Genomic DNA, 27,659 nt, shown 5'->3' with positions numbered 1-27,659 from the left:
TTCTGGACACCTCACAAAATGCTAAAATGCTGGTCTCAAAGAAAATAATCCGAGTTTTCGGATAGGTAGAGAATGCGAAACCCAATCAAAAGTTTTGAAAGTCGAAAAATGTTGTATACTGAAGCTTGGACCAGTAAGTAGTAACAGTAAGTAACAGTAACAGTAAGTAGACAAGTAAGTCCGCACGGGTAAAATGTAACCCAACTCTATACATTCCCCTATCTTCGGCGCTACTCTCTGTTCACCATACTTTTTTATCAAATAATTTCAAAAAAAATTTTGAAAAATAAAAAATCAAGCTTAATATACAAGGCAAATATTATCAAAATATATAAACTGACATGTGAAACGTGGCTTATTTTTTATTTAAGCTCCTCCCATTCCTGACCTTTCGTTGAAATTTTCATTTATTAGTTCATTAAAAAAAATGGGAGGGGCTTAAATAAAAAAGAAAATAAAAAATAAGCCACGTTTCACATGTCAGTTTATATATTTTGATAATACAGGAATCATCTATAAAAAATATAATTTTTAGGAGTTCAGACTGAATAAAGTTTTTTCGAAGGACACCAATATATAACTTGTCAACGAGAAATATTTATCTCTTGGTGTATGCGGATGACAACTAACTAGACCTGCTAACTAGATACGCACTAATTTTTGACCCCTTTTCTTGACGCGCGCGCGCTTTAAAAATAGGGCTGGCAAAACAGATGTCCGGTTTTCAAAGGGCATTTTTTGATTATTCTTTTCACGTTTCAGATTTTACTAATTTAAAAAAAGCGTCTCACTGACGCCGGAGCCATGGACTACACCATCGTTGTGTCTGCCACCGCCTCCGATGCCGCTCCACTCAAATTCTTGGCCCCATACAGTGGCTGCGCCATTGGAGAGCACTTCCTTGACAACGGCAAGCACGCCCTCATCATCTTCGATGATTTGTCCAAGAAAGCCGCAAACTGCCACGTTGTCTGCAGAACTGATGAAATCGAACTTGATATTCTGAACAGAATGGAAGAAGATATCAAGCTGCATCCGTTAACTTGGTGAGTCCTGAAAAACACAAAACTTGAGCTCAAAGACTTTATAAAAAGCAGAAAAATGACAAATTTCGATTTTTCCTCAAAAAATAATGTTTAAAACTTGAAATTTAGTCTATTTCTATATTAAAAACACAAATTTGAGCTGTATGTGTGCATAGATTGCTCAAAGTAATCGTTAGCCAAAGAATAATATGACATTTTCAGGTACGATATATGGAGTTCATTGGAGACTAAAATAAAAGTTGTTCGGGCCCGAATTCCAAAGAGTCTATCTCGGAGATAACGAAGAGGACGAAGAGGAAGGAGCGGACGAGGAGGACGAATAGACGAGATTGCCATACAAATATCAGTTCGAGCATTTTTTTTTCAATTTAGCAAAAAGCTACTTCAATCCCTGATTCAATTTTTTAAAAATCCCATTTCCTAAAGCCCTCACTCGTGCTCTCCCAAATTATCATGCGAATTTTGTTTCTTTTAACATCTGATTCCAGTCATATATATGATCATATTCTGATTGAATTGTATTTCTTTGGAATTTTCTCGTGTCGCATATTGCAAACTCATGTGTTATATTTATTACAATGTGATTTGGCTGATAAACTATTCCGAAGCCAATACCTTTTTTCAATTTTTGTATATTACACTTTAAGAATGCTTTTTTGTCTGTCAAATTCTTAATATTTAGTTTTCTGAACTTAAAAAAAGGCAGCCGCTGACAGAAATACAATACACAATGCATATATTCCACGTGGGTTCCTTTAATCTACGAAATTCCAACGTTTCCCAGGAGAAGTACGTTGCTGCTCGCCACCGAGCAACTACAATATTAAGATAATCCATGAGGAACACCAGTCCCGAACATTGAGAGCCAGGACACTATCCTGAAGATGTAATATGAATACTTGAAGCTGCACCAGGAGAGTGGGCGTGTCACTCTTGTTTCGAAACAGGAGCTTTGCTCTTGCGTCCTTGTTATAAAACTCCAGGAGCCAATTGCATATGCTTGCATAACAATTAACTGTTCTCGTCTGCTTTCTCTGGGAAAACATATAATTCTCGCAGAACACACACGAGTGTTTCTAAAAGCGTCCTGTGAATCATTATTTCAGAGAAAAAACAATTTCAATTTTACAATAAGAGACGGGACGGTGTTTATTTATCGGTCGGGTAGAAAGTTTGGAAAAATTGAAGGGGATTCTGGTTGGGATGGGTGGGGGAAAAGAAACAATACAAAAAATCAAATATAAAGAGAAAACACATCAAAAACGCCACATTCTTCCTTTTTCATAATTATTCTTTATTTCGAAACTAAAATGGGGGAGCTCGGCCAAAAAAAAAAACATAAAACAACAATTCTACACATAAAGTTTACGGGTTCTATGGCTTGAATGTGGCCAAGAAGTTGACGACGACATCCTTAAGTTGAGCATCGGTTTGTGGGGAGATTTGTCCTTCTTCACGGATGGTCTTGAGAAGAGCTTGTTGTGATGAGCGGAGATGAGCCAAGAATTCTTTCTCGAACTTGGTGATGGCGGATGGGTCGACCTTGTCGAGGTATCCCTTGACTCCGGCGTAGATGACTCCGACCTGCAATTATCCAAATTAGATTTCAAGCCCATTTAATTATAAAGTAAAGAAAACTCACTTGTTCTTCAATTCCCATTGGTACGTATTGTCCTTGCTTGAGAAGCTCGGTAAGACGGACTCCTCTGTTCAAAAGTTGTTGTGTGGAGGCATCGAGATCAGATCCGAATTGGGCGAAAGCAGCGACCTCACGGTACTGAGCTAACTCGAGCTTCATGGATCCGGCGACTTGCTTCATGGCCTTGGTTTGAGCAGCAGATCCTACACGGGATACAGACAGACCGACGTTGATGGCTGGTCGTACTCCCTTGTAGAAGAGTTCAGTCTCCAAGAAGATCTGTCCGTCAGTGATGGAAATGACATTGGTTGGAATGTAAGCAGACACATCTCCGGCTTGAGTCTCAATGACTGGGAGAGCGGTGAGAGATCCTCCTCCGAGGCTGTTGTTCATCTTGGCGGCACGTTCGAGAAGACGGGAGTGAAGGTAGAAGACATCTCCTGGGTAAGCCTCACGACCTGGTGGACGACGGAGAAGAAGAGACATTTGACGGTAGGCGACGGCTTGCTTGGACAGATCGTCGAAGATGATGAGAGCATGTTTTCCGTTGTCACGGAAATGCTCTCCCATGGCGCATCCAGAGTATGGAGCCAAGAATTGGAGTGGAGCGGCATCGGAGGCGGTAGCAGACACAACGATGGTGTAGTCCATGGCTCCGGCGTCAGTGAGACGCTTCACAATCTGGGCGACGGTGGATCTCTTCTGTCCGACAGCGACGTAGATGCAGAAAAGCTTCTTCTTGTCGTCTCCAGCGTCGTTGAATCTCTTCTGGTTGATGATGGTGTCAATGGCAATGGCGGTCTTTCTGAAATTAATTGTTTAATAATTTTAATTAAGATTCGAGAAAATCAATACTTACCCGGTTTGACGATCTCCAATGATCAATTCACGTTGTCCACGTCCAATTGGCACAAGAGAATCGACGGCCTTGACTCCAGTAACCATTGGTTCGCGCACAGACAAACGTGGGATGATTCCTGGGGCCTTGACTTCGACACGAGATCTTCTGGCGTTGGCAATTGGTCCCTTTCCGTCAATTGGGTTTCCGAGGGCGTCAACAACACGTCCGAGAAGACCATCTCCGACTGGAACGTCGACGATGGCTCCGGTACGCTTGACGATGTCTCCTTCTCTGATGACCTTATCGTTTCCGAAGACGACAACTCCGACGTTGTCAACGTCCAAGTTCATGGCCATTCCCTTGATTCCTGAGTCGAACTCAACCATTTCTTCGGCCTGGATGTTCTTCAATCCGTAAACGCGAGCGATACCGTCTCCGATGGAGAGAACCTGAAACGAATAAAAATTAAAAAAAAAAAGCTTAAAAACGACGAGATAATCACCTTTCCGGTCTCCTCAAGGTTGATTCCAGTCTCGGTTCCGAGAATTCTCTCCTCGAGAATCTTGGAGACTTCGGATCCGGAAGCTCCGGCCATTCCGCGGGCGGTGGTGGCGATTCCGGCATTTTGGACCTGAAAAATGCAATTAATTAGAATTAATAATCAAAAATCAATAATTGAGCCGTAAATGTTGATTTAAGGGCATAATATCCGAAAAAAGCTCACAGCAAAAAAATTTAAAGTGGCAAATTAAATTTTCAAGCCTAAAAACAACATTTTCGGGTCAAATTCTGCGGAGAATTCGATAAAACTAACCTTGACGGCGGTGTTAAGAGCGGTAACAATGCGTTTGGACAACATCCTCAACGGGTCTGCTCGGAAAAAACGAATTCCAAAAGCAAAAGTAAAACCGAAGCTGCAGTTAAGGCGGCTCTCCCTGATGGGCGGTTGGGGGAATGCAGGTTGTCTGGTATACGGTAGGTGTTGGCATGCTGCCAAGTGTCTCAGTGGGGCGCGCTTGCTGACTCTCGTTTTTAGTGAACATTTTTTTTTAAAATCGATTTTCTCAATTTTTCGCTTGTTTTTCTTGAAAATTAAATTTTATTTCTTATTTCATCATTTTTAAAATAAAATTTCCTTTGATTTAACTGCAAAAACTTCAGGTTTGTCCCAAAAATGGCCGATAAACTCGACGAAATCATCGACAAGGTCGCCTCCGGCCAGCGAAAAAAGGATACAATAGAAGACACAGAAGAAGAAGGGACAAGGAAACGAAAAATCGAACAATTTGAGTGAGTGTTTCGACATTTTAATTAAAATAATTGAATTTTGCTCTAAAAAATGAATTAAATTACATTTTTCAGAGATATAGAGCGTCCCAACGAGCTGTCAGGATTTAAGAAGCAAAAAATTGAAGAAAACTCGGAGATACATGTGAGAAATCTCAGGAAACCTGATAAATTTCCATAAAAAATTAGATTTGATTTTTTCAGGCGGAAGAAACTGAAGAATCAGTGGAGGCCCAAATGGTGATGAAAAAGCCGTCTGAAGAGCCGGAACTGAAGCGGAGAAAGGTTAGAATTGCGGGGAAGATGCTGAAAATCCAGGATTATCCTCAAAAATATCGAATTTTCCTCGAAAAACCCCCGATTTTTTACAGATTCTCATTCACATGGAGCCCTCAATCACGGAAACGAACCCAATGAGGATCTGGACCGTCGCCGACGATCTGGCGCTTCTCACCGCCGTCGCTCACGTTCAATGCATCCGTTTCATCCACAATTCGCTGACATTTTCGCGAAAATTCACATTTTCCGACGTAGAAGAGCGTTATTGTCAGCTAATGTTCGACGAAGAAATATCAAAATCCGCAAAAGTTCGACTTGACGCCATGCCACATCGTTTGAAAGCTCAAATCGAGGCGAGGACGCCATTTACCAGGAATGAGGAGCGCACTCTTATGGAATTGGCGGAAAATCAGCTGAAAAACGCCAGAAAAGAGCGACAAGACGTGGAAAATCACACAGTTTTGACGATTCTCCATTTTAAGAAGATTTTAGACGGAAATCGGTATGGAAAATCGAAATTTTCCGCCAAAATTTGCCTTGCGGAGCTGATTGTTCAGCTTGGAAGCACCCAAAAAGCTAAAAAATCTGTGAAAATTTGAATTTCTAGTTGCAAATTTTGATTTTCTTCTAATTTCCACCGAAATATTGAAGTTTTTCACGCAATTTAAGCTAAATTAAGGTCTTTCTAGGTAAAAAAAAGAGAGATTTTCAGAAAAAAAAACTGATTTTTAATCCAAAAATTCAATTTTCTTCATATTTTTTAGACAATTATTAATTTTTTAGGGCCTCTTTCGACAAAAATATCAGATTTTCAAAGAAAAAACGTTAATTTTTAGTTAAAAACTGAATTTTTTCAGCCAAAAATTGATTTTTTCTCGTTTTTTCTTCTAATTATGCCAAAAATTCGAAGATCTAGGATTAAAATATCCAAAATATTGCAAAATGAGCCGATTTTTCAACTGAAATCACACAGAAAAACTAAATTTTCTATTAAAAATCAATTTTAACTGTAATTCTCTTTTTTTTGGCACTTTCCCAAAGAAAAACGCTAATTTTCCGTGAAAATGTGAACTTCTAGTTGAAAAGTTCGTTTTTCTTCATATTTTTAGTCGATTATTGATTTTTTCACGCAATTTTCTTTAAATTAGGCTTTCAGTAGGTGAAAAGAATTGATTTTCATAGAAAAAACCCCCTAATTTCCAATAAAAAGCAGACTTGTGTCGGTCATAAATCGATTTTCTGTAGTAATTAACGTCTTTTTGAGACTTTCTAGAGAAAAATTGTCATAAGTTAGCTTGAAAAGCCTCTAATGTTCAGATTTTGCTCAAAAAAGCCTTAAATTTTCACTCAAAGTGCAAAATTAGTCGAAAAAACCGCCGAAAAAGTGAGAAAAATATCGGGAAAAATCCATTTTTAAGCCAAAAAAACGCAAAAAATCTCCTAAAATCGCAATTTTCAGGCAATCCTTCCACAAATCACGTACTCCACAAGTCCTTTCCGATCATTATCGACGTATTAAAGGATATCGTTCAGAACAAGGAAATAACTATAATTGGCAGGCATTGGAAGCTTTAACTGATGGAAATACTATGGATTTTGACATTAATGCTCCACTTCAGTACGGCACTTTCAGCGTTTTTCTATTGAAAAAATGCGATTTTTCGCCGATTTTTGACTGTTTTGGAGAGAATTTCAGCTAGAAAATCGACATTTTCACCAAATTTTAATCTACAGTACAAATTTCACTAAATTAGGGTTACTGTAGCTCCAAAAATACGCAATGAGCCAAGAGCCTACGACAAAATGCACAGATTTCTTAAATTGGCCGAAAATGGGCAAAATAGGGGTAACAAGTCATTCTTAACTTGATTTTTGCACTGAAAACCTCCTAAAATCGCCAAAACACCCTCAAGTTCTTGAAATTTCCTCCAAAATTATGAATTTTGGGTTACGGTAGCTCCAAAAATACGCAATGAGCCAAGAGCCTACGACAAAATGCACAGTTTTCTAAGAAAATGTCCGAAATTGGTCAAACTAGGGGTTTAAAATATTCTAAACTCGATTTTCTTACTGAAAACCTCTGAAATCCCCTGAATCCCCAAATTTTTTGAAATTTGATCTAAATTAATAAATTTTGGGTTACGGTAGCCCCAAAAGTACGCAATGCGTCCAATATCCTACGGCAAAATGCCCAGATTCCTAAAAAATGTCTGAAAATTGTCAAAATAGGGGTAAAAATGAATTTTAAACTCGATTTTCTCACTGAAAACCACCAAAAATCCCCGATGAATTTTGGGTTACGGTAGCCCCGAAAGTACGCAATGAGCCAAGATCCTACGAGAAAATGCACAGATATCTTAAATTGTCTGAAAATGGTCAAAATAGTGGTAAAAACGCATTTTAAAACCGATTTTCTCATTGAAAACCACCAAAAATCCCTGGAAAACCTCGAATAAAAAAAAAAATTTCAGAGCCGCTCGGAGTCGATACGCAGCAATTTCCCGTCGTCCAGCTCTAAGTGGAATTCTCAACAGATTTAAGACAAGTGGATCAGTTCCAGACAACGCAATTGCTATGATAAATGGACAATTTCTACAATATGCAATGACTGGAAAATCTGTAACGATGGGTAGAGCTTCACTAAACGAAAAAATCGATATTGATCTGTCGAAAGAGGGTCCCGCCACGAAGGTACTGGAAGGAAGAAGACAATTGTGAAAATTTGGATTTTTCAGCGAAAAATTCGAAAATTTGGGAGTTTTTTACCCTGGAAATTCGAAATTGGAAAAAATTGGAATTTTTCGAGTAAAAAATTAAAAAATCAAAAATGTTTTGAAATTTCAGTGTTTTCTCACCGGAAAATTTCACTTTTTTTCGATTTTCCGTCAAAAAACTAAAATTTTAATGATTTTCCCACTGAAAATTCGAGAAATCTCCAAATTTTTCAGGTTTCCCGTCAACAAGCGGTGATTTGTCACGTGGCAGACGACAAATTCACGATTCAAAATGTTGGCCAACGAATAATGTATGTGGACAGCAAGCCACTTCCACAAATGGTCACAACTTCGCTTAAAAGTACGGAAAAATCACGATTTTTGGACTGAAAATTTGGAATTTTCGAGAAAAATGAGCCTGGAAAGTTCAAAAATTGGAACGGAAATCCTTCATTTTTGTTGGAAAAATTGAATTTCCTTGAAAATACCTCCCGAAATTTCCAATTTTTATGAAAATTCGAAAAAAAAATAAATTTTCCAGATGAAATTTGAAATTTTCATACATTTTTGCCGGTGGAAGTCTCAAAATTTGAACATTTTTTAGGAAAAATATATATAAATTTTCAAAAAAAAACGAGAAATTGATTTTTATTTTAATTCTGAAAATTCGTTAAAAAATGCCGATTTTTTGAAATTTGTTTTCAAATTTTTCGTGGAAATTCACACAAAATATAGGCAAAATTTGTGAGAAATTCGAAAAAAATTGTTAAAAATTCAAATTTTCGTTGGAAATATCCAAAAATTCAAGTTTTCCATAGGAAATTTCACAGAATCTTTTTTTAAAAATCAATTTTCGTTGAAAATTTCCAAATTTTGCAATAATTTTTTTTGTGAAAATCCCAATAAATGACAAAAAAAAACCAATTTTTTCAAAAAAAAAATCGAGACAATTTCCGGATTTTCAGCGGAAATTAGCCAACAAAAAAATCAATTTGGGAACTTCCAAAAATTGAATTTTTCAGGTCAATTTTCGCTGGAAATTAGTGAAAATATTTAAAAGAAAATCTAACAAATTTCTGCGGAAAAGCAATCAAAATTTTCCGGTTTTTCAGCGGAAATTTAACAAAATCCATTAAAAAAAAATCAATTTTCGTTGAAAATACTCAAATTTTCAATAATTTCTAGTGAAAAAAATCTCAAAAAATTGAAATGTTTCCAGATGGCTCAATAATTGAAATCGTCTCACTTCGCCTGGTGTTCAGTATTCCAGTTCCACGTATTCTCCATCCAATCACTCGACAATGTGCTCTTCAACACAAAAAAGTTCAACAAGAGCAGCAACGGAGCCTCTACGGAACACCGCAAGGACCACCACCACCACCAAAAAAACCACGTGGAAAAGTGGCCGGAGGGCCGCCCGGAATTGTGCAAAAAGTCGTGAGACGAGTCGATTCTGGAGGATCGGATTTTTAAATTTTGTTTTGTTAATTAATTGTTTAAAACTTCTTTTTTTTTTTTTGAACGAAAATTGGTACATCACAATCTCATTTTGAACATTTTGAACAGAGCCCAATGAATAAATAGTTTTTTTTTTGTTTTGAAAAAAGCATTGAAATTTACAGATTTTCAGAGAAAAGACGTGGGAAATTCAACAATTCTTTAAAAAAATTTCAGAGAAATTACTTTTTAAAAAATTATCGAAAAAATACGATCGCACAAATTTCTCATAATTTATTTTTGATCTACCAGTTGAACTTGACTCCGCCCCCAATCTGTCTCGTCGAAGGAGGGGGAGGAGCCTAGTCAACAAGGTAGATCAAAAATAAATTATGAGAAATTTGTGCGATTGTATTTCTCCGATAAAAGAAATTTAAAAAAATTTTGGCGGGAATTTGAAAGTTTTTAATTTTCCAGCATCATTTTCGGCGCGAATTCATATTTTGTAACCATTTTCGAACTTTTTTTTTAGCTTTTGCCAGAAATTCATGAAAATTCGAATTTCTAAGCAATTTCTGGCGGGAATTTGAAAAATTCAAATTTTCTTCATCAAGAAATAAGAAAATATTTTAATTTTTGTTCTGTAGGGCTGTCTTAAATGTAAGAGTTTTCCGAATTCGGCCACGGCCTGGTGTCGATTTCCGGAGCGTCGCGGTTCGCCTTCTCGGTCGAGTTTTGCTCAATGTATTACAGGAACACTAAATTCTGAGAATGCGTATTGCGCAACATATTTGACGCGCAAAATATCTCGTAGCGAAAACTACAGTAATTCTTTAATTTACTACTGTAGCGCTGCGCTTGTGTCGAATTACGGGCTCGATTTTTATTAAAATTAAGCAAAACAAACAGAATATCGCTGTCATTATTTGAAAATAAACTCAATTCAAAAATCAAGCCCGTAAATCGACACATAGAGCTACAGTGGTCCTTTAAAGAATTACTGTAGTTTTCGCTACGAGATATTTTGCGCGTCAAATATGTTGCTAACTTTCTCAGAATTTTGGAGGCCGAAAAGGGAATCTAGCACTGTGCCAAAGCACAAAACGCACGTTGTTTTTTTGAAATTTTCTGCTGGAAAACACGCTAAACAACGCGCGATGCGTAATATCGGATTATCGTTTTCTTCGAGAAAAACTGCGCTTTCACGCGGTGTCAGGCTGTCCCATAACGGTTTGATCTACAAAAAATGTGGGAATTTTTTCCCCAAAAAGAGTGACGTCAGCACGTTCTTAACCATGCGTAATCAGTTGAGAAGTCTGCGTCTTAATTTCCGCATTTTTGGTAGATCACAACGAAATAGGACATTCTGACATCACGTGCGCTTTGTGTGTTGGCACACTGCCAGATCTCTGTTTTGCAGATTCGCCCCAAATGTAGTCAGTCCTGTGGGACACTTTACAGTTATTAAAATACACCGCCTCTGTTAAGTGCTCATTTTCCCTCCTCCCCAACTTCTTCCGTACCAGAGACCCAGACGCCCACCGTTGAAACCACGCCCACTCTTCTCCTATTGGCTGGCCTTGCGAAGCCCCCACCCCCATCCTCTCTCCTCTCCCCAAAGCGTTCACCACTCGGTCCCCCAACGTTCTATCCTTAACAGAGACTCAGACAATCATCGAAATAGTACATGGATCTTGGAGAGGCGTAGAGAGAGAAAAATGGTCACGCAATGGAGGACCAGCGCCCTCGCTCTTGAATGTCGTATATATGTCTGTGCTTTATAAATTTCTCCTCGATTTTTCGTTTTTCTGCCGATCTATGCACAGGCTACCCCATTACGGTTTAATCTGACGTCAGCACGTTCCTAACCATGCGAAATCAGTTGAGATGCTGATCTTCGAAATATGCGAGAGAAAAAAAAAGCCCTCGACGTGCTGACGTCACAATTTTTGGTGGAAAATATCCCGAATTTTTTGTAGATCAAACCGCAATGAGACAGCCTGACACCACGTGAAGCTTAAAGAGCTCCTGTAGTTTTCGCTACGAGACGTTTTGAGCGTCAAATATGTTGCACAATACGCATTCTCAGAATTTTGTGTACTACCCATCATATGAGCCATCTCTTCTCAGGACCCCCCCCCCCCCCCACTTGGCGCCCATCTACCCCTTTCTCTCTCTCTCTCTCTCTCGTGCCCGTTTGTTCACTACAGATATCGATAATTTTGGGCCTTGTCCCTTTTCTTTCACTACAGTATACCTGCTTCAAGGCCCTAGTGGTAGCTGTCCAAAACTTGGCTAGTTTTTGAAAATCTCCCGTTTTTCACAGATTACCGTATTTCCTCTATTAGTATTGCACCCGACCACTCAACTTTGAAACGCTATATCTCAGTTCATTTTAAAGATATCAATATTTTATTAACTATGAAATGAAAGAAAAAGATGTAACAAATATTTTGTTAGTTGACAATTTTTGAATAGAACAAACGATAACTGAAATATAAGCTGTCAAAGTTGAACAATGGGGTGCAATACTAATAGAGGAAATACGGTCATCAGAATCCAAGACATTTTGAAAAACCGTCCTCTGCTTTTCTTTTTCTACGGTTTTCTTGTAAGGGTACAGCTAGTCCCAGCGGGACTCAAAGAAAACTTGAAGGGCCCGGAGTCATAATAGATTTCGCAATGTTTCTGTTAGCCCCCTCTCCCCTATAAGTACCACTTCTTTCCTCCCATTCCTAGCGTCCACCTTTTGGCTCCCCTAGAGACCCAGACAATCACAAAGAGATTGTTGATCTTGGAGAGACTTAGGGGGGGTCCCCTCGTTGGGTCAGCGCCTCGGTTCTCTTCTCTGAATGTCTGTTCACCACCTTTTTTTTGCCTTCTTGAAAATAACCTGAGATTCTTTCAATCCTTCTCCGCCTTGAAAGCTTCTCAATTTTCAATTCTAGTACCGTTTTTTCTCAATTTCTATCGATATCTCTTCCTCGTTTGAGACTCACCAACTAGATAGTTAGACGGGCATAACACTATCTCACCCCTCTCCGCCAAAACTATACGATGCTCATCATCACTGTAACAGACATCAAGAAGATAGTACTAGAAGCATGGAGACTCAGACTCACGGAGAACTGTGCACAAAAATTGACCCCTCAGTGTTTGACTGTACTTTGTTTGTTTCTCAAAGCTTGTCACAGAAAAACTCAATTCTAATGTGTAGCTTTTACAGAGAGTACAACGATTAAAACCTTTGGGCGTTTGTGTGATGCTCTCCTTTTTTTTGATACATTAATTGTAAGTTTTTTTAAACTCTAGATTTTGTGGAAAAAAAGCTCCTGAATTTCAGACCTCAACTACCCACCTCACTTGAAGGCTGCTTGGTGAGCGGCCAGAATATTGATTTTTTTTTTTGGATTTTTGGTGAGTTTTTTTTGGAGCACAAGTAAAACATAAAATGTGGGGATTTTTAGAAATTGCAGAGATTTGAGTAACTATTGATTTTTCAGAGCCAGAGTGTTTTGGAGGCTGGTTCAGTTTGTACTAGTTGAAAACAGTTGCACACTAGAATTCAACGTTTTTCCAAAAAAAAAAATCGACATTGTGGTGAGTTTTTTTAAAATTTGCTTATTTTCCCTAACCGTACCGTTTAAGAGAGGAGAAGATCACATTGTTTGATTGTGAGGTGATGCTCTTGGCCAGATGACCAACGAAGTTTCACCAGGATGGAGAATCAAGGAAATTGTCGCACTTTGTCAAATATCTTCGAATTTGATTCATCATATTTTATGTAAACGTCACTATTTCCACATTTCCCATTCTATTCAATTATTCGAGGAGATGTGACTCGGCTGGCAGCTGTTCAATTGAAAAATGTGGATCGATAAGCTCGGAAGATGATTTGCCGGAATTATCAAACACTGCTAAATCAAGTCATGCTTCCCGGGATGTGGAGGATGGAACTGCGGATGCTGGTTCTCAGATCCATCGTGTCTATTTGTCCTATACTATGGAAAAGTCTAATCCATCAAGATGGTCGATCAAGATGGAAACGAAAAGTTCAACACCAAGGTGAAGAGTTTCAGACTCGGCTATCGAAAAGATTCATTTTGAATCCATGACAAGAATTGTAAGCTTATTTTATTCAAATTTTGTCTGAAAGAGTAAGCTTTTTTTAGGGTCAGAAGCATTTGCGTGGCCAGCCAGAAAGCGTTTCCGTCAACACCCGTCGTTTCACGGATGAGGGCAACTTTGATGAAAATGGTGAGCTTACTCCGTTTGGATTTGACCGAAAATTTCTGTGGTTTTGAAATTTGATTGGAAATTTATACATTTCAATTTATTAAAATAAGATAAATTTTCAGCAATTTGCTTGTTCTAAGAGCTCGAAATTTCAAAAAAAAAACTCGAATCTAATTCCGTCATTTTCAGAACGAATCGAACTCGTTTATGGTGCATCGAGGATCAATAATAAAATTTAAAGGACATAATCTATCTAATATATAAAATTAATAAATATTCATAAGAAAATATGTTCTGTTTTTTTTCTGTTGTCTACTGGTTAAATTGAGTTCCCCTGACATTATCTATCTGCCTATTTTTTTTGAATTTTTTTATTTTTAATCCACGATTTCAGGCTTCAAACCTATGGGCGTCTGTGTGATGCCCGTTTGATTTTTGCTAAATTGTGAGTTTTTAAAACTTTTGTAAAAATAAAAGTGATCTGAAATTCCAGAATTCATCTACCCAATGATTTTGTGGACTGCTTGGAGAGAAGTTTTGGAAGGATTCTATGTATAAGAGTAAGTTGGAAACAATACTGCATTTTATTGAATGATTAAAAAAAGAAAAACTTCAATTTCGAATGCAATACATTTTTTTAAGTTCAGAAGATATTACGCTACAAAAGATTGTGGAAGACACCCATGCGCCTTTTGCACCCGAACCCATCCATCCAATATGTGCGGTCTGGTCAAAACCACGGAAGAACGGAAGAAATTCTTGCACAACTTGTGCACAAAGTGCCTGCAGAAGCCATGTCGTCCCCACCTACAAGCGACGTGCTACTATTGCAAGAGTGAAAATCATCATACTTCTGTATGCGGAGTTCCAGAGATTTAAATTTCCCCTCATGACAACTCTCGTGGCCGGAGTGTACAGAATCGTTGAGCCTCTTCAAAACCTTATTGGCTGAAACTCTCTAAACTTTCCAGACATGTAAGATTTGCACAGAGTCGTACGATGGAGTTAACATCATTGCCAGAATTACTGAATGTGGTCACTCCGAATGTTTGCGATGTTTCAATCGGATGCTGGCTAAAAAATTTTTGTCAAAACTTATGCAAATCAGATGATTACGGTAAGTGAACCGTCTTTCTTGATCAATAATTAATTGTATATTTCAGATCAACGCAAGATACGCAACGGCCAGCATTCGATATAATCGAGTACCACAGCATGCGCATGGAGTTCAATCAGTCAAAATTGCAGGAGGCGTCACTTTTCATCCGTCGGCCATGTATACTCGAAACTCGAATTTCCTAAACTTTGCAAATTTTATCATAATGCAACATTCAAATAAGGAAATTGCAAGCATGCGGTATGAACTGATGAAGAAGAAAGTGGACTCGGTTCGTCTACGGAATTTATTCGAAATTATTCGATGGAACTTTCCGGTGCCCCGATTGCCGCAGAACGACATCATACAAAACTACAAACTTTATTCTACACACTTAAGTTAGTAAGATAAACACGCTGTCATTCTTATACTTTCCTTGGTAGCTGTGTAGAAAATGTGGAAATCTTGCAATTTTTATCTTTGTTTAAGTTTAAAACATGATTTTTTTTCAGGATGTAATCGGAGTAATCGTTGAGGAAATTTCTTTATGGTGCATCGACCAATCATTACATGAAATTAATAAATGTTTATACAGTTATTTTGTTTCTTTCTTTTTGTGTTTCTACAGTATACTAGCTCTGAACTTATCTCACAAATAATTTTATTTTGAATTGCTCCTTTCTAATCCATAATTTTAGGGTTCAAGCCTATGGGCGTTTGTGTGATGCTCTCCAATTTTTTCTTGCTTTTTATTAAACTGTAAGTTTGTTTACATGTTAACTTCTGCAAAAAAACTGCTGAATTTTCAGAGACCTTCTGAAATTTCTCACGGTGACGATTGGCAAGAGGAGTTTGCCAAAATCCTTAACTACGACCAACGATTAAAAACGGTAGAGTAGTCATAGATGGATCGGCACACTGTGATCTTAGAACACTCATAGACCAAGGACCAGCGATATTGCCAGACAGTGTTTGGAGTTCTCACTTACTTCGATTTTCATATTAGCTGACGTCGAAAAAGCCTATCCGTAAGTATATTGTATAGAATGATTTGGAGCAGGGAAAATAGTTCCCTTGTCAGAAAGATAATCTGTGACTTCATCTAATTAAGACCTCTAAGGCCAATTGGGTCTTCAATTAAATCACAATTGAAAGAAAATCCTAACAGAGTATTTGATTTTACAGGAACATAAATTCAAGTGGTACAAATCATGTCAAAAGGGTTGAAAAACAATGTTACAGCCATTACACTGGAGTAAGTTGTTCTTATTAGCCCAATATTTAAAAATCAGGTAAGAATTTGAAAAAAAAAATTCAAACCGCGCAGTAGGCTGTAATAGAAAACTAAAAGTCTTAAATGGTACATTTTCGATAATACAATTGTTCATTATTTCAGCAAATATCAATATACGGGTCCGACACATTCCTTCTTCTCTATCGAGTCACGGAAGAAAAAATTTGATTATTATAACTAACATAATTGTTTTTTTTTAATATTTAGTATATCTTACAATAAATAATTAATTAAATCTGTCATATTTGAATTTTTATTTTATATCTTGAATATTTTTACTGGGTTAAAATGATACCTGATTACATACCTTTAATATGTTTCTTTTTTCTTCAAACGTATCGTTATAAATCAATATTTCCAGGGTAAAACCGACTGTCTGGTGGATGGTCTTTATGGTCTGGATGGATGGTGATTTTTCTATCATGATTTTTCTATCAAAAAATTCACAATTCTGGCTTGCCACGTGGCTCTGAAACCCCTTGTTGTCCCGAAATCGGCGTTGACATGTGGTACACACATATGATCCCTGAAATTTAACAAAAATAAAGGAAAAACTCTGAAAAAAGAGCCCAACATATGCTCGTTCCTCCTGCTTCTCCTGGTAGCGCAAAAAGTACTTGTAGTTGAGAAGTAGGTGCCTGGAGTCTAGGAATAGGTGTTTCTGAAAACTTGATTTTTAAAAATAAAATAAATTGAATTTTTTGGAGTATTTTGAGTCAAAAAAAAACTAGAAAAAAGCTTACAAATTAGATGAGTTATGGAAGTTTGAAACTTTTCAAACAAGAATTCTGAGAAAATTTTGGGTCTCACGAAAACTTATTTCCTAACAAGTTTCTTCAGAAAATTTTCAGGCTAAAAAGCTTTAAATTTTTCAGATTCCCAGCTTTTCCAAATTTTAAAATACAAATTCCCAATGAAAACTCACATAATGCTGCTCAAAAAAGTGTCGGATACACTTCTCATTAGTTTCAAAAATGTACTTGCACACCGGATCCGGGCACATATGATCCCGGCCGTGTAAATGTGCCACGTACTCGCTACGTGACGACCAAGTACGATTGCAACAGTTGCAGATGTAAACTGGCTGAAATTTGGAGCAAAAATTTTTTCCTTGATTTATTTTTTCTAAATAAAAATTTCCCAACCTTCAAAAAATGTTTCTGCTGATCCCAAGCTTCTGTTTCAACAGATCCAGTTCCTTGTAAATGCTCCAAAGCAGTCTTATAGTCTGAAAACCGTACTCCACAGCAAAATAGTTGGCAGGATTGGTGCTCCAGGAGGTAATGGAATCTCGCATCAATGAGGTCCAAAAATAGTAGGCTACACGTGGAAAATGGACAGGGAATTACCTGAAAATCAAGAAAATTGCAAACAAATTTTCAAAATATCCAAGTGGCGCAGTGAGATTTTGGACAGCATATTAATCTCAACACCGTGGTTCGAATCCACCTAATGACATCACTAGTTTTACTAGATTTTATAAGTTTAACAAAAACATTTGAACGCACAAATTCAAAATCTGGTAGCTGAATCTGAAATTTTCCATCTAGAAATCCGTTATATGCATCCATATGGACAAATTGGTGCCATAGACGGGAGAGCTCCGAGCTGAGTATTTGGTGGCATTTCGGGCAAGTTTCACGCTGGAAAAAACGTTTTAAAAGTTAGGAGTTTGTCTACAATACCCCTAGAGTCATCCTACAGTACCGCTACAATTATCCTACAGTAACCCTACAGTAACCCTACAGTAATTTCACAGTACTCTCACTATCCCGCTGAGCATTTCTGCAGTAGCTTACCGTAACCCTACAAAACCCCTACACAAGAATCACAGACCTACTACGGTATTGCAACAGTACCTATACAGTATCCCTACAGTAGCCTTAAACTACCTCTACAGCATCCCTACATCTGGCTCACAGTATCCCAGAGTAGCCTTTAGTGTCTCTACATTATTCCTACACTACCATCACACTACCTCTACAGTACCCCTACAGTACCCCTACTATAACCCCAAAACACTTCTAGAGTACCTCTAAAGTACCCCTAGTACCTGTCTCAACGGCTCGACAACTACCGTATCCTCTGCCCTTATAACCACCAACTCGAAGCGCTTCTCCTCGAATTGTGTCATCTGCATTCGGTTGAACACCTCCTGTTCGGTGGCGTCATCCATTTTTGCGGGGGAAAATTTCGGTAGCTTTCGAGAAATGGTGAACTTATCTTGCAGTTTCATCTAATTGGAAAGTCACACTTTTCTTCGGAAAAAATATTATTGAAAGAAAATTAAGATTAAAAATTCCAGATAAGATGTTTGTTTCGCAGGAATTGGAATAGATTTTTCACAGAAAAAGTTGAGTTTCAGTACAGTTTAAACTCCTCCCTGTCGAGGTGCACTTTTTTCAAAAATAAAGTTTTGGAATGAATTAAACTGAAAATATTTATTCAACGAATGAAATACAAGGGTAGCATGATCTTTAAAAAGTTCTATGGTCTATAGATAACAGAAGTAAACTTTGCCGTGAAACCTGGGAAAGTGGTTCTCTCATCTGACGTGAACGTTACAAGCATGTTATTTCCAGTTGATGTATATGAAAACGGAGCTCTTATAGTACCACTGAGACGTCCCAAAACTGGACTGTTTATCGTTTCACCATCGTAGACGATCACCATATCATTGTTCAATTCAACGATGAAAAATTAAATTGTAGAAAAACCCTGTTTGGCCCCAATGTGGAAAGCTGATAAGTACATCTCTCATTGTTGAAGTAGTTTTCTGGATAATTCGGAGTGGTGATAACTGCATTATCCATTAGTCGCCCTGCGTTGCAGTTTGATGAGTTTGAAGAAATTGGTGTCACAGATGTTGGTGGTACAGTTGGGCACTGCACACCAGCCTCACGCTTGCACACGTACTTCCTATTGTCGATACAGTTGTCACTGTACCATAAGCCGGTCGGAGAACCGTTAAACACCGACATTTTCAAACAATAATCTATTCGAGGAGATGTTGGATCAATTTTACTGTAGTCCCACGCAGAACCATCTACCCAGTTGAGACTTGAGTTATGATTCCATATCGCTCCAATATAGTGAAAACCTTCTGGCGCAAAGGTGGTGATATATTGAGCTTCATTTGAAGAATGTATTGACACAAGGCTTCCACAGCTTTTTGCGCAAATTCCCTGTGCAGTAGTAAATGGTGCATCAGCCGTGCTGAATGTGTAGCAGTACCCGTTGTAGTTGTAAGTGCAGCTATCTGGAAGTTCTGGACATTCACAAGACACGTTATCATGATACCTGCAATCGTTGTTGGTAGTTCACAAATATAAGCTACACGCTGGCTTTCACAATCCTCGCTGAGCCATTTGCCAGTTAGTGCTCCCTGCGTAGAATAATAAACACATTGCCCAAGTTCGACAATTGGAAAACCTAAAACACTGAATAGTTGTTTTTTTTTCTCAAATCAAATAAATAAAACCAAACCACTGGAAAAGTTGTTGTATCTTTGTGCCGATTCAGATCCATCATCCCATAAACACTGCGAAGGATCACTTTCAAAACAAGATAATCCAATCCATATTAATGTAGAACTTCCAGATCCCGCAATAGTCGCAATTGCTTGATTATCCTGTAACCTCGACTTTGGAAAATCATAAAATTGTGGGCAAATTGTACTTACGCGATAATCTTTGACCTGAACAAGTGTTGCTCCAAAGCTACTACAAGATCTTTCAGCAGTTCTATGATTGACTGGAGTATTGAAAAGTTTCAAGCACTTGTTGTTAATTAGTGTGAACCCATTTGTGCAAATTGGGGATGAAGTAACACAATTTGCAAGATAAAGAGTCAAAATTAGCAGAGCGGAAATTGTTTGCATGGTGGGAAAAGGGGTATGATTCTTATCAAAAGTCATAAAGTAGTTTCGAGGCGGTCTTTGGAAGCCACTCGGTGCATATTGAATCATGATAAGAATTTTCAACTGGTGAACCATTAATAAACAAAATGATGTGAAAGGCTAAAAATCATGTTAATATAAAATTATCAGAATGGTTTGTTCAACTTCTAACTAATATACTGTTTTTTTTAATCAACTAAACGCCGATAGCACGGATTGTGAGAAGACGCTTACCGAGTTATTGAATACTCGGTCACATTCTAGACAATGGGACAAACAAAACTGAATTCGTCTGTAGCATGATGAATAAAAATTAGCCTGTTCCAGACCTGTTATACATATGGATATTCCCCAATTTTTGTACATAATGAATTGAAATAATAGTGAGCTTATTTATTGAACACGTGGAATGCAAAAGCAAAATGGTGGAATTAATAAACAAAAAGTATATGTTTTCAAATAGTTCTACGGTCTGTAAATCACAGAAGTAAACCTTGCCGTAAAACCTGGGCCAACAATACTGGCATCTGATGTGAAAGTTACAAGCATGTTATTTCCAGTCGATGTATATGAAAATCCACCTTTGATAGTACCACTGAGACGTGCTGCCAAAACTGGACTACTTGTCGTTTCGCCATCGTAAACGGTCACAAAATCACGTCCAGCCTCAAGTCTGAAATCATAAAATACTAGAATTATCTTATATGATCCCAATGTGGACAGTGTATAAGTGCAGTTTGCATTGTTGAAGTAGTTTTCTGGGTAGTTTGGAGAGGTGATAACTGCATTATTCATCAGTCGCCCTGCGTTGCAGTATGATGAACTTGGTGCCACAGTTGTTGGCGGTACAGCTGGGCATTGCACACCGGCTGGACGTTTGCACACGTATTTATTATTGTCGACGCAGTTGTTACTGTACCACATTCCAGTCGGATAACCGTTGAACGCCGACATTTTCAAACAGTAATCAACTCGAGGAAATATTGGATCGATGTCACTGTAGTCCCACGCAGAACGATCTAACCAGATGAGACTGGAGTCATGATGCCATACCGCTCCAATATAGTAATACCCTTCTGGCGCAAAGGTAGTAAGATATCGAGCTTCATTTGAAGAATGAATAGATGCAAGGTTTCCACAACTTTGTGCGCAAATTCCCTGTGCAGTTGAGAATGGTGCATCAGCAGTACTGAATGTGTAGCAGTACCCGTTGTAGTTGTATTTGCAGCTATCTGAATTTTTGAAAGTTCACAAGATACGCTATCATGATACCTGCGATCGTTGTTGGTAGTTCACAAATATAAGAAATGCGCTGGCTTTCACAATTCTCGCTGAGCCATTTGCCAGTTAATACTCCTTGTGTAGAATAATACACACATTGACCAAGTTCGACGATCGGAAAACCTGAAACACTGTGTGGTGTTTTAACAGAAAAATAAAACCAACCACTGGAAAAGTTGTTGTATGTGTGTGCCGAGCCAGTTTCATCATCCCAAAAACATTGGGAAGGATCACTTTCGAAGCAATACAATCCGAGCCATATTAATGTAGAACTTCCAGATCCAGCAATAGTCGCGATGGCTTGGTTATCCTAAAACCTTGACATGTGCTTATTCTAAAATTATGTAATCCACTTACAATATTATTTTTGGCCTGAACAAGAGTTGCTCCAAAACTACCACATGATTTTTCAGCAGTTGTATGATTCACTGGGGTACTGAATAGTTTCAAGCATTTGTTGTTGATCAGTGTGAAACCATTTGTGCAAATTGGGGATGAGGTAACACAACTTGCAAGACAAACAGTGAATATTAGCAGAGCGGAAATTGTGTGCATGGTGGGAAAAATGGGTATGATTCTTATCAAAAGTCATCAAGAAGTTTTTAGGCGGGCTTAGGAAGCCACTCGGTGCATATGAATTATGATAAGAATTTCAAATTGGTGAACAATTAATAAACAAAATGATGTGATAGGCTAAAACTCATTTACCGAAATTTCCAATAGATTATTTTTAAATGGATTCTTCAAATTCAAATTAGATCACTGCTGTGTACAACTGCCAGTTCAAAGGTTTTGTGTAGTATAATAGAACAGCTTCACGCTTGCTGGTCCACACCGTTCGCGACATTTTATCTCGCTAAACGCCGGCATCATCAGATAGTGATTCTCAAGAGAAAATAACGGATCAATGTAATCCCCGGCTGAACATGTATTCAGTTGAGATTGATGGCATGTCTCTTTATCGCTCTACTATAGCAAGAACAGAGATCAAGCTTCATCTGATGAATGTTATATACTGTTTATTAATTACCTATCTGTTATAAATTCTTATCGTGATTCATATGCACCGAGTGGCTTCCTACGCCCGCCCTACTTATTATTTATTATTTATTATTTATTTATTCATCATGGAAACAAAAAGAATATGATAAGAAAAACATAACCGGTTATGATATTTACACGTGTAGATGAATAAATTAAAATAAACTCGGCCCGACAGAGCGCGAGTTTAAGTGAGAGGGAAAGAGATCAGAATTTAGATATTTGACAATCAACAAGCAAAAGGAATTGTGATGGGGAGAGGAAAAAGCTAGAGTTGCGTACAATGCTATTCCATATTGGCACTACTTGGGAGAAAAAGATACGACATTTGGGATTTTTAAAGCATCGGACGACGAGACGAGTTAGCAAGCGTAACAAAGTCACTGCTTTTTGGGAAGTGCGCTGCGCCGGTAAGAATTTTGTATAGAAGCAATAGTTGGGCTCTTAGGCGGAGAGAGCGGGCAGTCAGCTCACTCCGCTTATCACTGACCTACTTTTTTATCCTTCAGATACTGATTGAAATCTATTCATTCGGTCTTTTTCTGGTCTTCAAAAAAAATGTATTTGAACTGTTTTTTTTTTTGAAATTTCATACTTTGAAATTGTCATAATTTTGTCAATTATTCAATCAATTTTTAAAGTTTTGAATTATTCAAAATCCTACCAAGTTCCCATTTTTTGTCTCTTCTACTTTGATCTCTCTTACGTCTTGGTGCATATTTGTTGAGTTGGGATTCAATATTCCTTGAAAATACAACTGTAAAATTTGAGTTAAAATTTGAGTCCATCGCTTTATACTAGGATTTTTGAAATTAGCACTTTCGGGTAAGTCTTAGCAAATCTTGCAAAAATAATGTTACCGACATGGATGCGGGAGAAAATGCGGGAGTCGCAGAGTTCTCAACTGATTTTACATGGTTAAGCTGACGTCACATTTTTAGGCAAAACATTCCCGCATGATGGGACAGCCTGACACTATGTGAAAGTATATATATAAAACTTACCTCATCATACACAAAAAATTTTCCATTTTCCGTTAGAAAATAGAGTTTAAAAGTAGAAAAAAAAATAATCAAGAAAAGTCACCAAACACAAGGCGACGAAAAAGACCGAATGAATAGATTTCAATCAGTAACTGAAGGATAAAAAAGTAGGTCAGTGATAAGCGGAGTGAGCTGACTGCCCGCTCTCTCCGCCTAAGAGCCCAACTATTGCTTCTATACAAAATTCTTACCGGCGCAGCGCACTTCCCAAAAAGCAGTGACTTTGTTACGCTTGCTAACTCGTCTCGTCGTCCGATGCTTTAAAAATCCCAAATGTCGTATCTTTTTCTCCCAAGTAGTGCCAATATGGAATAGCATTGTACGCAACTCTAGCTTTTTCCTCTCCCCATCACAATTCCTTTTGCTTGTTGATTGTCAAATATCTAAATTCTGATCTCTTTCCCTCTCACTTAAACTCGCGCTCTGTCGGGCCGAGTTTATTTTAATTTATTCATCTACACGTGTAAATATCATAACCGGTTATGTTTTTCTTATCATATTCTTTTTGTTTCCATGATGAATAAATAAATAATAAATAATAAATAATAAGTAGGGCGGGCGTAGGAAGCCACTCGGTGCATATGAATCACGATAAGAATTTATAACAGATAGGTAATTAATAAACAGTATATAACATTCATCAGATGAAGCTTGATCTCTGTTCTTGCTATAGTAGAGCGATAAAGAGACATGCCATCAATCTCAACTGAATACATGTTCAGCCGGGGATTACATTGATCCGTTATTTTCTCTTGAGAATCACTATCTGATGATGCCGGCGTTTAGCGAGATAAAATGTCGCGAACGGTGTGGACCAGCAAGCGTGAAGCTGTTCTATTATACTACACAAAACCTTTGAACTGGCAGTTGTACACAGCAGTGATCTAATTTGAATTTGAAGAATCCATTTAAAAATAATCTATTGGAAATTTCGGTAAATGAGTTTTAGCCTATCACATCATTTTGTTTATTAATTGTTCACCAATTTGAAATTCTTATCATAATTCATATGCACCGAGTGGCTTCCTAAGCCCGCCTAAAAACTTCTTGATGACTTTTGATAAGAATCATACCCATTTTTCCCACCATGCACACAATTTCCGCTCTGCTAATATTCACTGTTTGTCTTGCAAGTTGTGTTACCTCATCCCCAATTTGCACAAATGGTTTCACACTGATCAACAACAAATGCTTGAAACTATTCAGTACCCCAGTGAATCATACAACTGCTGAAAAATCATGTGGTAGTTTTGGAGCAACTCTTGTTCAGGCCAAAAATAATATTGTAAGTGGATTACATAATTTTAGAATAAGCACATGTCAAGGTTTTAGGATAACCAAGCCATCGCGACTATTGCTGGATCTGGAAGTTCTACATTAATATGGCTCGGATTGTATTGCTTCGAAAGTGATCCTTCCCAATGTTTTTGGGATGATGAAACTGGCTCGGCACACACATACAACAACTTTTCCAGTGGTTGGTTTTATTTTTCTGTTAAAACACCACACAGTGTTTCAGGTTTTCCGATCGTCGAACTTGGTCAATGTGTGTATTATTCTACACAAGGAGTATTAACTGGCAAATGGCTCAGCGAGAATTGTGAAAGCCAGCGCATTTCTTATATTTGTGAACTACCAACAACGATCGCAGGTATCATGATAGCGTATCTTGTGAACTTTCAAAAATTCAGATAGCTGCAAATACAACTACAACGGGTACTGCTACACATTCAGTACTGCTGATGCACCATTCTCAACTGCACAGGGAATTTGCGCACAAAGTTGTGGAAACCTTGCATCTATTCATTCTTCAAATGAAGCTCGATATCTTACTACCTTTGCGCCAGAAGGGTATTACTATATTGGAGCGGTATGGCATCATGACTCCAGTCTCATCTGGTTAGATCGTTCTGCGTGGGACTACAGTGACATCGATCCAATATTTCCTCGAGTTGATTACTGTTTGAAAATGTCGGCGTTCAACGGTTATCCGACTGGAATGTGGTACAGTAACAACTGCGTCGACAATAATAAATACGTGTGCAAACGTCCAGCCGGTGTGCAATGCCCAGCTGTACCGCCAACAACTGTGGCACCAAGTTCATCATACTGCAACGCAGGGCGACTGATGAATAATGCAGTTATCACCTCTCCAAACTACCCAGAAAACTACTTCAACAATGCAAACTGCACTTATACACTGTCCACATTGGGATCATATAAGATAATTCTAGTATTTTATGATTTCAGACTTGAGGCTGGACGTGATTTTGTGACCGTTTACGATGGCGAAACGACAAGTAGTCCAGTTTTGGCAGCACGTCTCAGTGGTACTATCAAAGGTGGATTTTCATATACATCGACTGGAAATAACATGCTTGTAACTTTCACATCAGATGCCAGTATTGTTGGCCCAGGTTTTACGGCAAGGTTTACTTCTGTGATTTACAGACCGTAGAACTATTTGAAAACATATACTTTTTGTTTATTAATTCCACCATTTTGCTTTTGCATTCCACGTGTTCAATAAATAAGCTCACTATTATTTCAATTCATTATGTACAAAAATTGGGGAATATCCATATGTATAACAGGTCTGGAACAGGCTAATTTTTATTCATCATGCTACAGACGAATTCAGTTTTGTTTGTCCCATTGTCTAGAATGTGACCGAGTATTCAATAACTCGGTAAGCGTCTTCTCACAATCCGTGCTATCGGCGTTTAGTTGATTAAAAAAAACAGTATATTAGTTAGAAGTTGAACAAACCATTCTGATAATTTTATATTAACATGATTTTTAGCCTTTCACATCATTTTGTTTATTAATGGTTCACCAGTTGAAAATTCTTATCATGATTCAATATGCACCGAGTGGCTTCCAAAGACCGCCTCGAAACTACTTTATGACTTTTGATAAGAATCATACCCCTTTTCCCACCATGCAAACAATTTCCGCTCTGCTAATTTTGACTCTTTATCTTGCAAATTGTGTTACTTCATCCCCAATTTGCACAAATGGGTTCACACTAATTAACAACAAGTGCTTGAAACTTTTCAATACTCCAGTCAATCATAGAACTGCTGAAAGATCTTGTAGTAGCTTTGGAGCAACACTTGTTCAGGTCAAAGATTATCGCGTAAGTACAATTTGCCCACAATTTTATGATTTTCCAAAGTCGAGGTTACAGGATAATCAAGCAATTGCGACTATTGCGGGATCTGGAAGTTCTACATTAATATGGATTGGATTATCTTGTTTTGAAAGTGATCCTTCGCAGTGTTTATGGGATGATGGATCTGAATCGGCACAAAGATACAACAACTTTTCCAGTGGTTTGGTTTTATTTATTTGATTTGAGAAAAAAAAACAACTATTCAGTGTTTTAGGTTTTCCAATTGTCGAACTTGGGCAATGTGTTTATTATTCTACGCAGGGAGCACTAACTGGCAAATGGCTCAGCGAGGATTGTGAAAGCCAGCGTGTAGCTTATATTTGTGAACTACCAACAACGATTGCAGGTATCATGATAACGTGTCTTGTGAATGTCCAGAACTTCCAGATAGCTGCACTTACAACTACAACGGGTACTGCTACACATTCAGCACGGCTGATGCACCATTTACTACTGCACAGGGAATTTGCGCAAAAAGCTGTGGAAGCCTTGTGTCAATACATTCTTCAAATGAAGCTCAATATATCACCACCTTTGCGCCAGAAGGTTTTCACTATATTGGAGCGATATGGAATCATAACTCAAGTCTCAACTGGGTAGATGGTTCTGCGTGGGACTACAGTAAAATTGATCCAACATCTCCTCGAATAGATTATTGTTTGAAAATGTCGGTGTTTAACGGTTCTCCGACCGGCTTATGGTACAGTGACAACTGTATCGACAATAGGAAGTACGTGTGCAAGCGTGAGGCTGGTGTGCAGTGCCCAACTGTACCACCAACATCTGTGACACCAATTTCTTCAAACTCATCAAACTGCAACGCAGGGCGACTAATGGATAATGCAGTTATCACCACTCCGAATTATCCAGAAAACTACTTCAACAATGAGAGATGTACTTATCAGCTTTCCACATTGGGGCCAAACAGGGTTTTTCTACAATTTAATTTTTCATCGTTGAATTGAACAATGATATGGTGATCGTCTACGATGGTGAAACGATAAACAGTCCAGTTTTGGGACGTCTCAGTGGTACTATAAGAGCTCCGTTTTCATATACATCAACTGGAAATAACATGCTTGTAACGTTCACGTCAGATGAGAGAACCACTTTCCCAGGTTTCACGGCAAAGTTTACTTCTGTTATCTATAGACCATAGAACTTTTTAAAGATCATGCTACCCTTGTATTTCATTCGTTGAATAAATATTTTCAGTTTAATTCATTCCAAAACTTTATTTTTGAAAAAAGTGCACCTCGACAGGGAGGAGTTTAAACTGTACTGAAACTCAACTTTTTCTGTGAAAAATCTATTCCAATTCCTGCGAAACAAACATCTTATCTGGAATTTTT

General features: G+C 37.9%; 6 protein-coding genes, 1 non-coding gene and 6 pseudogenes across 13 annotated transcripts; 8 read left to right on the top strand and 5 right to left on the bottom strand.

Annotated features, from left to right (window-relative positions):
- The first annotated feature begins 14 nt into the window (after positions 1-14).
- On the top strand, positions 15-1,761 carry T26E3.7 (ATPase F1/V1/A1 complex alpha/beta subunit nucleotide-binding domain-containing protein). Its single transcript, NM_060802.3, has 3 exons — positions 15-146; positions 763-1,046; positions 1,248-1,761. The coding sequence occupies exons 2-3, from the start codon at positions 805-807 to the stop codon at positions 1,324-1,326; spliced, it is 321 nt and encodes a 106-aa protein (NP_493203.1). The 5' UTR covers positions 15-146; positions 763-804; the 3' UTR covers positions 1,327-1,761.
- Positions 1,762-2,119: 358 nt separating this feature from the next.
- atp-1 (ATP synthase subunit alpha, mitochondrial) lies at positions 2,120-4,498 on the bottom strand. The gene is made up of 5 exons (NM_001026355.6): positions 4,341-4,498; positions 4,029-4,157; positions 3,545-3,975; positions 2,689-3,490; positions 2,120-2,630 (listed from the first exon to the last, which is right to left on the bottom strand). Exons 1-5 carry the CDS (start codon positions 4,383-4,385, stop codon positions 2,421-2,423), a joined length of 1,617 nt encoding a protein of 538 aa, NP_001021526.1. The 5' UTR covers positions 4,386-4,498; the 3' UTR covers positions 2,120-2,420.
- 21ur-12279 lies at positions 4,370-4,390 on the bottom strand. Its single transcript, NR_050653.1, has one exon.
- A 189-nt stretch (positions 4,499-4,687) lies between the features above and the next one.
- Positions 4,688-9,395, top strand: mcrs-1 (FHA domain-containing protein). Its single transcript, NM_060800.9, has 8 exons — positions 4,688-4,816; positions 4,889-4,958; positions 5,018-5,098; positions 5,185-5,594; positions 6,552-6,710; positions 7,564-7,783; positions 8,041-8,167; positions 9,026-9,395. Exons 1-8 carry the CDS (start codon positions 4,701-4,703, stop codon positions 9,277-9,279), a joined length of 1,437 nt encoding a protein of 478 aa, NP_493201.3. The 5' UTR covers positions 4,688-4,700; the 3' UTR covers positions 9,280-9,395.
- A 3,058-nt stretch (positions 9,396-12,453) lies between these two features.
- Positions 12,454-13,767, top strand: H16D19.5 (annotated as a pseudogene). Its single transcript has 6 exons — positions 12,454-12,534; positions 12,587-12,660; positions 12,747-12,843; positions 12,892-13,366; positions 13,416-13,500; positions 13,669-13,767. Coding segments are annotated over exons 1-6 (911 nt in total).
- Positions 13,768-13,874: 107 nt separating this feature from the next.
- Positions 13,875-14,372, top strand: H16D19.6 (annotated as a pseudogene). Its single transcript has 3 exons — positions 13,875-13,924; positions 13,973-14,039; positions 14,127-14,372. Coding segments are annotated over exons 1-3 (363 nt in total).
- A 215-nt stretch (positions 14,373-14,587) lies between these two features.
- Positions 14,588-15,172, top strand: H16D19.4 (annotated as a pseudogene). Its single transcript has 3 exons — positions 14,588-14,596; positions 14,643-14,973; positions 15,088-15,172. Coding segments are annotated over exons 1-3 (425 nt in total).
- A 101-nt stretch (positions 15,173-15,273) lies between these two features.
- Positions 15,274-16,055, top strand: H16D19.7 (annotated as a pseudogene). Its single transcript has 4 exons — positions 15,274-15,334; positions 15,385-15,603; positions 15,761-15,830; positions 15,972-16,055. Coding segments are annotated over exons 1-4 (434 nt in total).
- A 97-nt stretch (positions 16,056-16,152) lies between these two features.
- H16D19.3 (C2H2-type domain-containing protein) lies at positions 16,153-18,090 on the bottom strand (the record flags this gene model as incomplete). The annotated part of the gene is made up of 6 exons (NM_001375233.1): positions 17,923-18,090; positions 17,378-17,512; positions 17,015-17,218; positions 16,795-16,953; positions 16,444-16,530; positions 16,153-16,395 (listed from the first exon to the last, which is right to left on the bottom strand). The coding sequence occupies exons 1-6, from the start codon at positions 18,043-18,045 to the stop codon at positions 16,153-16,155; spliced, it is 951 nt and encodes a 316-aa protein (NP_001361809.1). The 5' UTR covers positions 18,046-18,090.
- Positions 18,091-18,356: 266 nt separating this feature from the next.
- clec-14 lies at positions 18,357-19,749 on the bottom strand (annotated as a pseudogene). Its single transcript has 4 exons — positions 19,552-19,749; positions 19,356-19,500; positions 19,170-19,301; positions 18,357-19,128 (listed from the first exon to the last, which is right to left on the bottom strand). Coding segments are annotated over exons 1-4 (1,247 nt in total).
- Positions 19,750-20,232: 483 nt separating this feature from the next.
- On the bottom strand, positions 20,233-21,603 carry clec-13 (C-type LECtin; the record flags this gene model as incomplete). Its single annotated transcript, NM_060796.1, has 4 exons — positions 20,233-20,999; positions 21,040-21,171; positions 21,214-21,358; positions 21,406-21,603. The coding sequence occupies 4 exons, from the start codon at positions 21,601-21,603 to the stop codon at positions 20,233-20,235; spliced, it is 1,242 nt and encodes a 413-aa protein (NP_493197.1).
- A 2,616-nt stretch (positions 21,604-24,219) lies between these two features.
- clec-15 (C-type LECtin) lies at positions 24,220-25,590 on the top strand (the record flags this gene model as incomplete). Its single annotated transcript, NM_060795.1, has 4 exons — positions 24,220-24,417; positions 24,465-24,609; positions 24,652-24,783; positions 24,824-25,590. The coding sequence occupies 4 exons, from the start codon at positions 24,220-24,222 to the stop codon at positions 25,588-25,590; spliced, it is 1,242 nt and encodes a 413-aa protein (NP_493196.1).
- Positions 25,591-26,073: 483 nt separating this feature from the next.
- On the top strand, positions 26,074-27,466 carry clec-16 (annotated as a pseudogene). The gene is made up of 4 exons: positions 26,074-26,271; positions 26,323-26,467; positions 26,522-26,653; positions 26,695-27,466. Coding segments are annotated over exons 1-4 (1,247 nt in total).
- The last annotated feature ends 193 nt before the right edge of the window (positions 27,467-27,659 follow it).

This window comes from Caenorhabditis elegans, chromosome I, assembly GCF_000002985.6.
Source record: "Caenorhabditis elegans chromosome I".
NCBI classification, from domain to species: domain Eukaryota; kingdom Metazoa; phylum Nematoda; class Chromadorea; order Rhabditida; family Rhabditidae; genus Caenorhabditis; species Caenorhabditis elegans.
The sequence above is the reverse complement of the archived record's forward strand: the minus strand, read 5'-3'. Positions and strand labels throughout refer to the sequence as shown.

Bases quoted from the DNA above. Each gene is read 5' to 3' on its own strand.
- T26E3.7 (NM_060802.3), top strand. From the start codon at position 805: ATGGACTACACCATCGTTGTGTCTGCCACCGCCTCCGATGCCGCTCCA. The intron at 1,047-1,247 runs GTGAGTCCTGAA...TGACATTTTCAG, and splicing joins AAGCTGCATCCGTTAACTTG to GTACGATATATGGAGTTCAT.
- atp-1 (NM_001026355.6), bottom strand. From the start codon at position 4,385: ATGTTGTCCAAACGCATTGTTACCGCTCTTAACACCGCCGTCAAG. The intron at 3,976-4,028 runs GTGATTATCTCG...TATTCGTTTCAG, and splicing joins ACCTTGAGGAGACCGGAAAG to GTTCTCTCCATCGGAGACGG. The intron at 3,491-3,544 runs GTAAGTATTGAT...AATTAATTTCAG, and splicing joins ATTGGAGATCGTCAAACCGG to AAAGACCGCCATTGCCATTG.
- mcrs-1 (NM_060800.9), top strand. From the start codon at position 4,701: ATGGCCGATAAACTCGACGAAATCATCGACAAGGTCGCCTCCGGCCAG. The intron at 4,959-5,017 runs GTGAGAAATCTC...TGATTTTTTCAG, and splicing joins AAGAAAACTCGGAGATACAT to GCGGAAGAAACTGAAGAATC. The intron at 6,711-7,563 runs GTACGGCACTTT...AAAAAATTTCAG, and splicing joins GACATTAATGCTCCACTTCA to AGCCGCTCGGAGTCGATACG.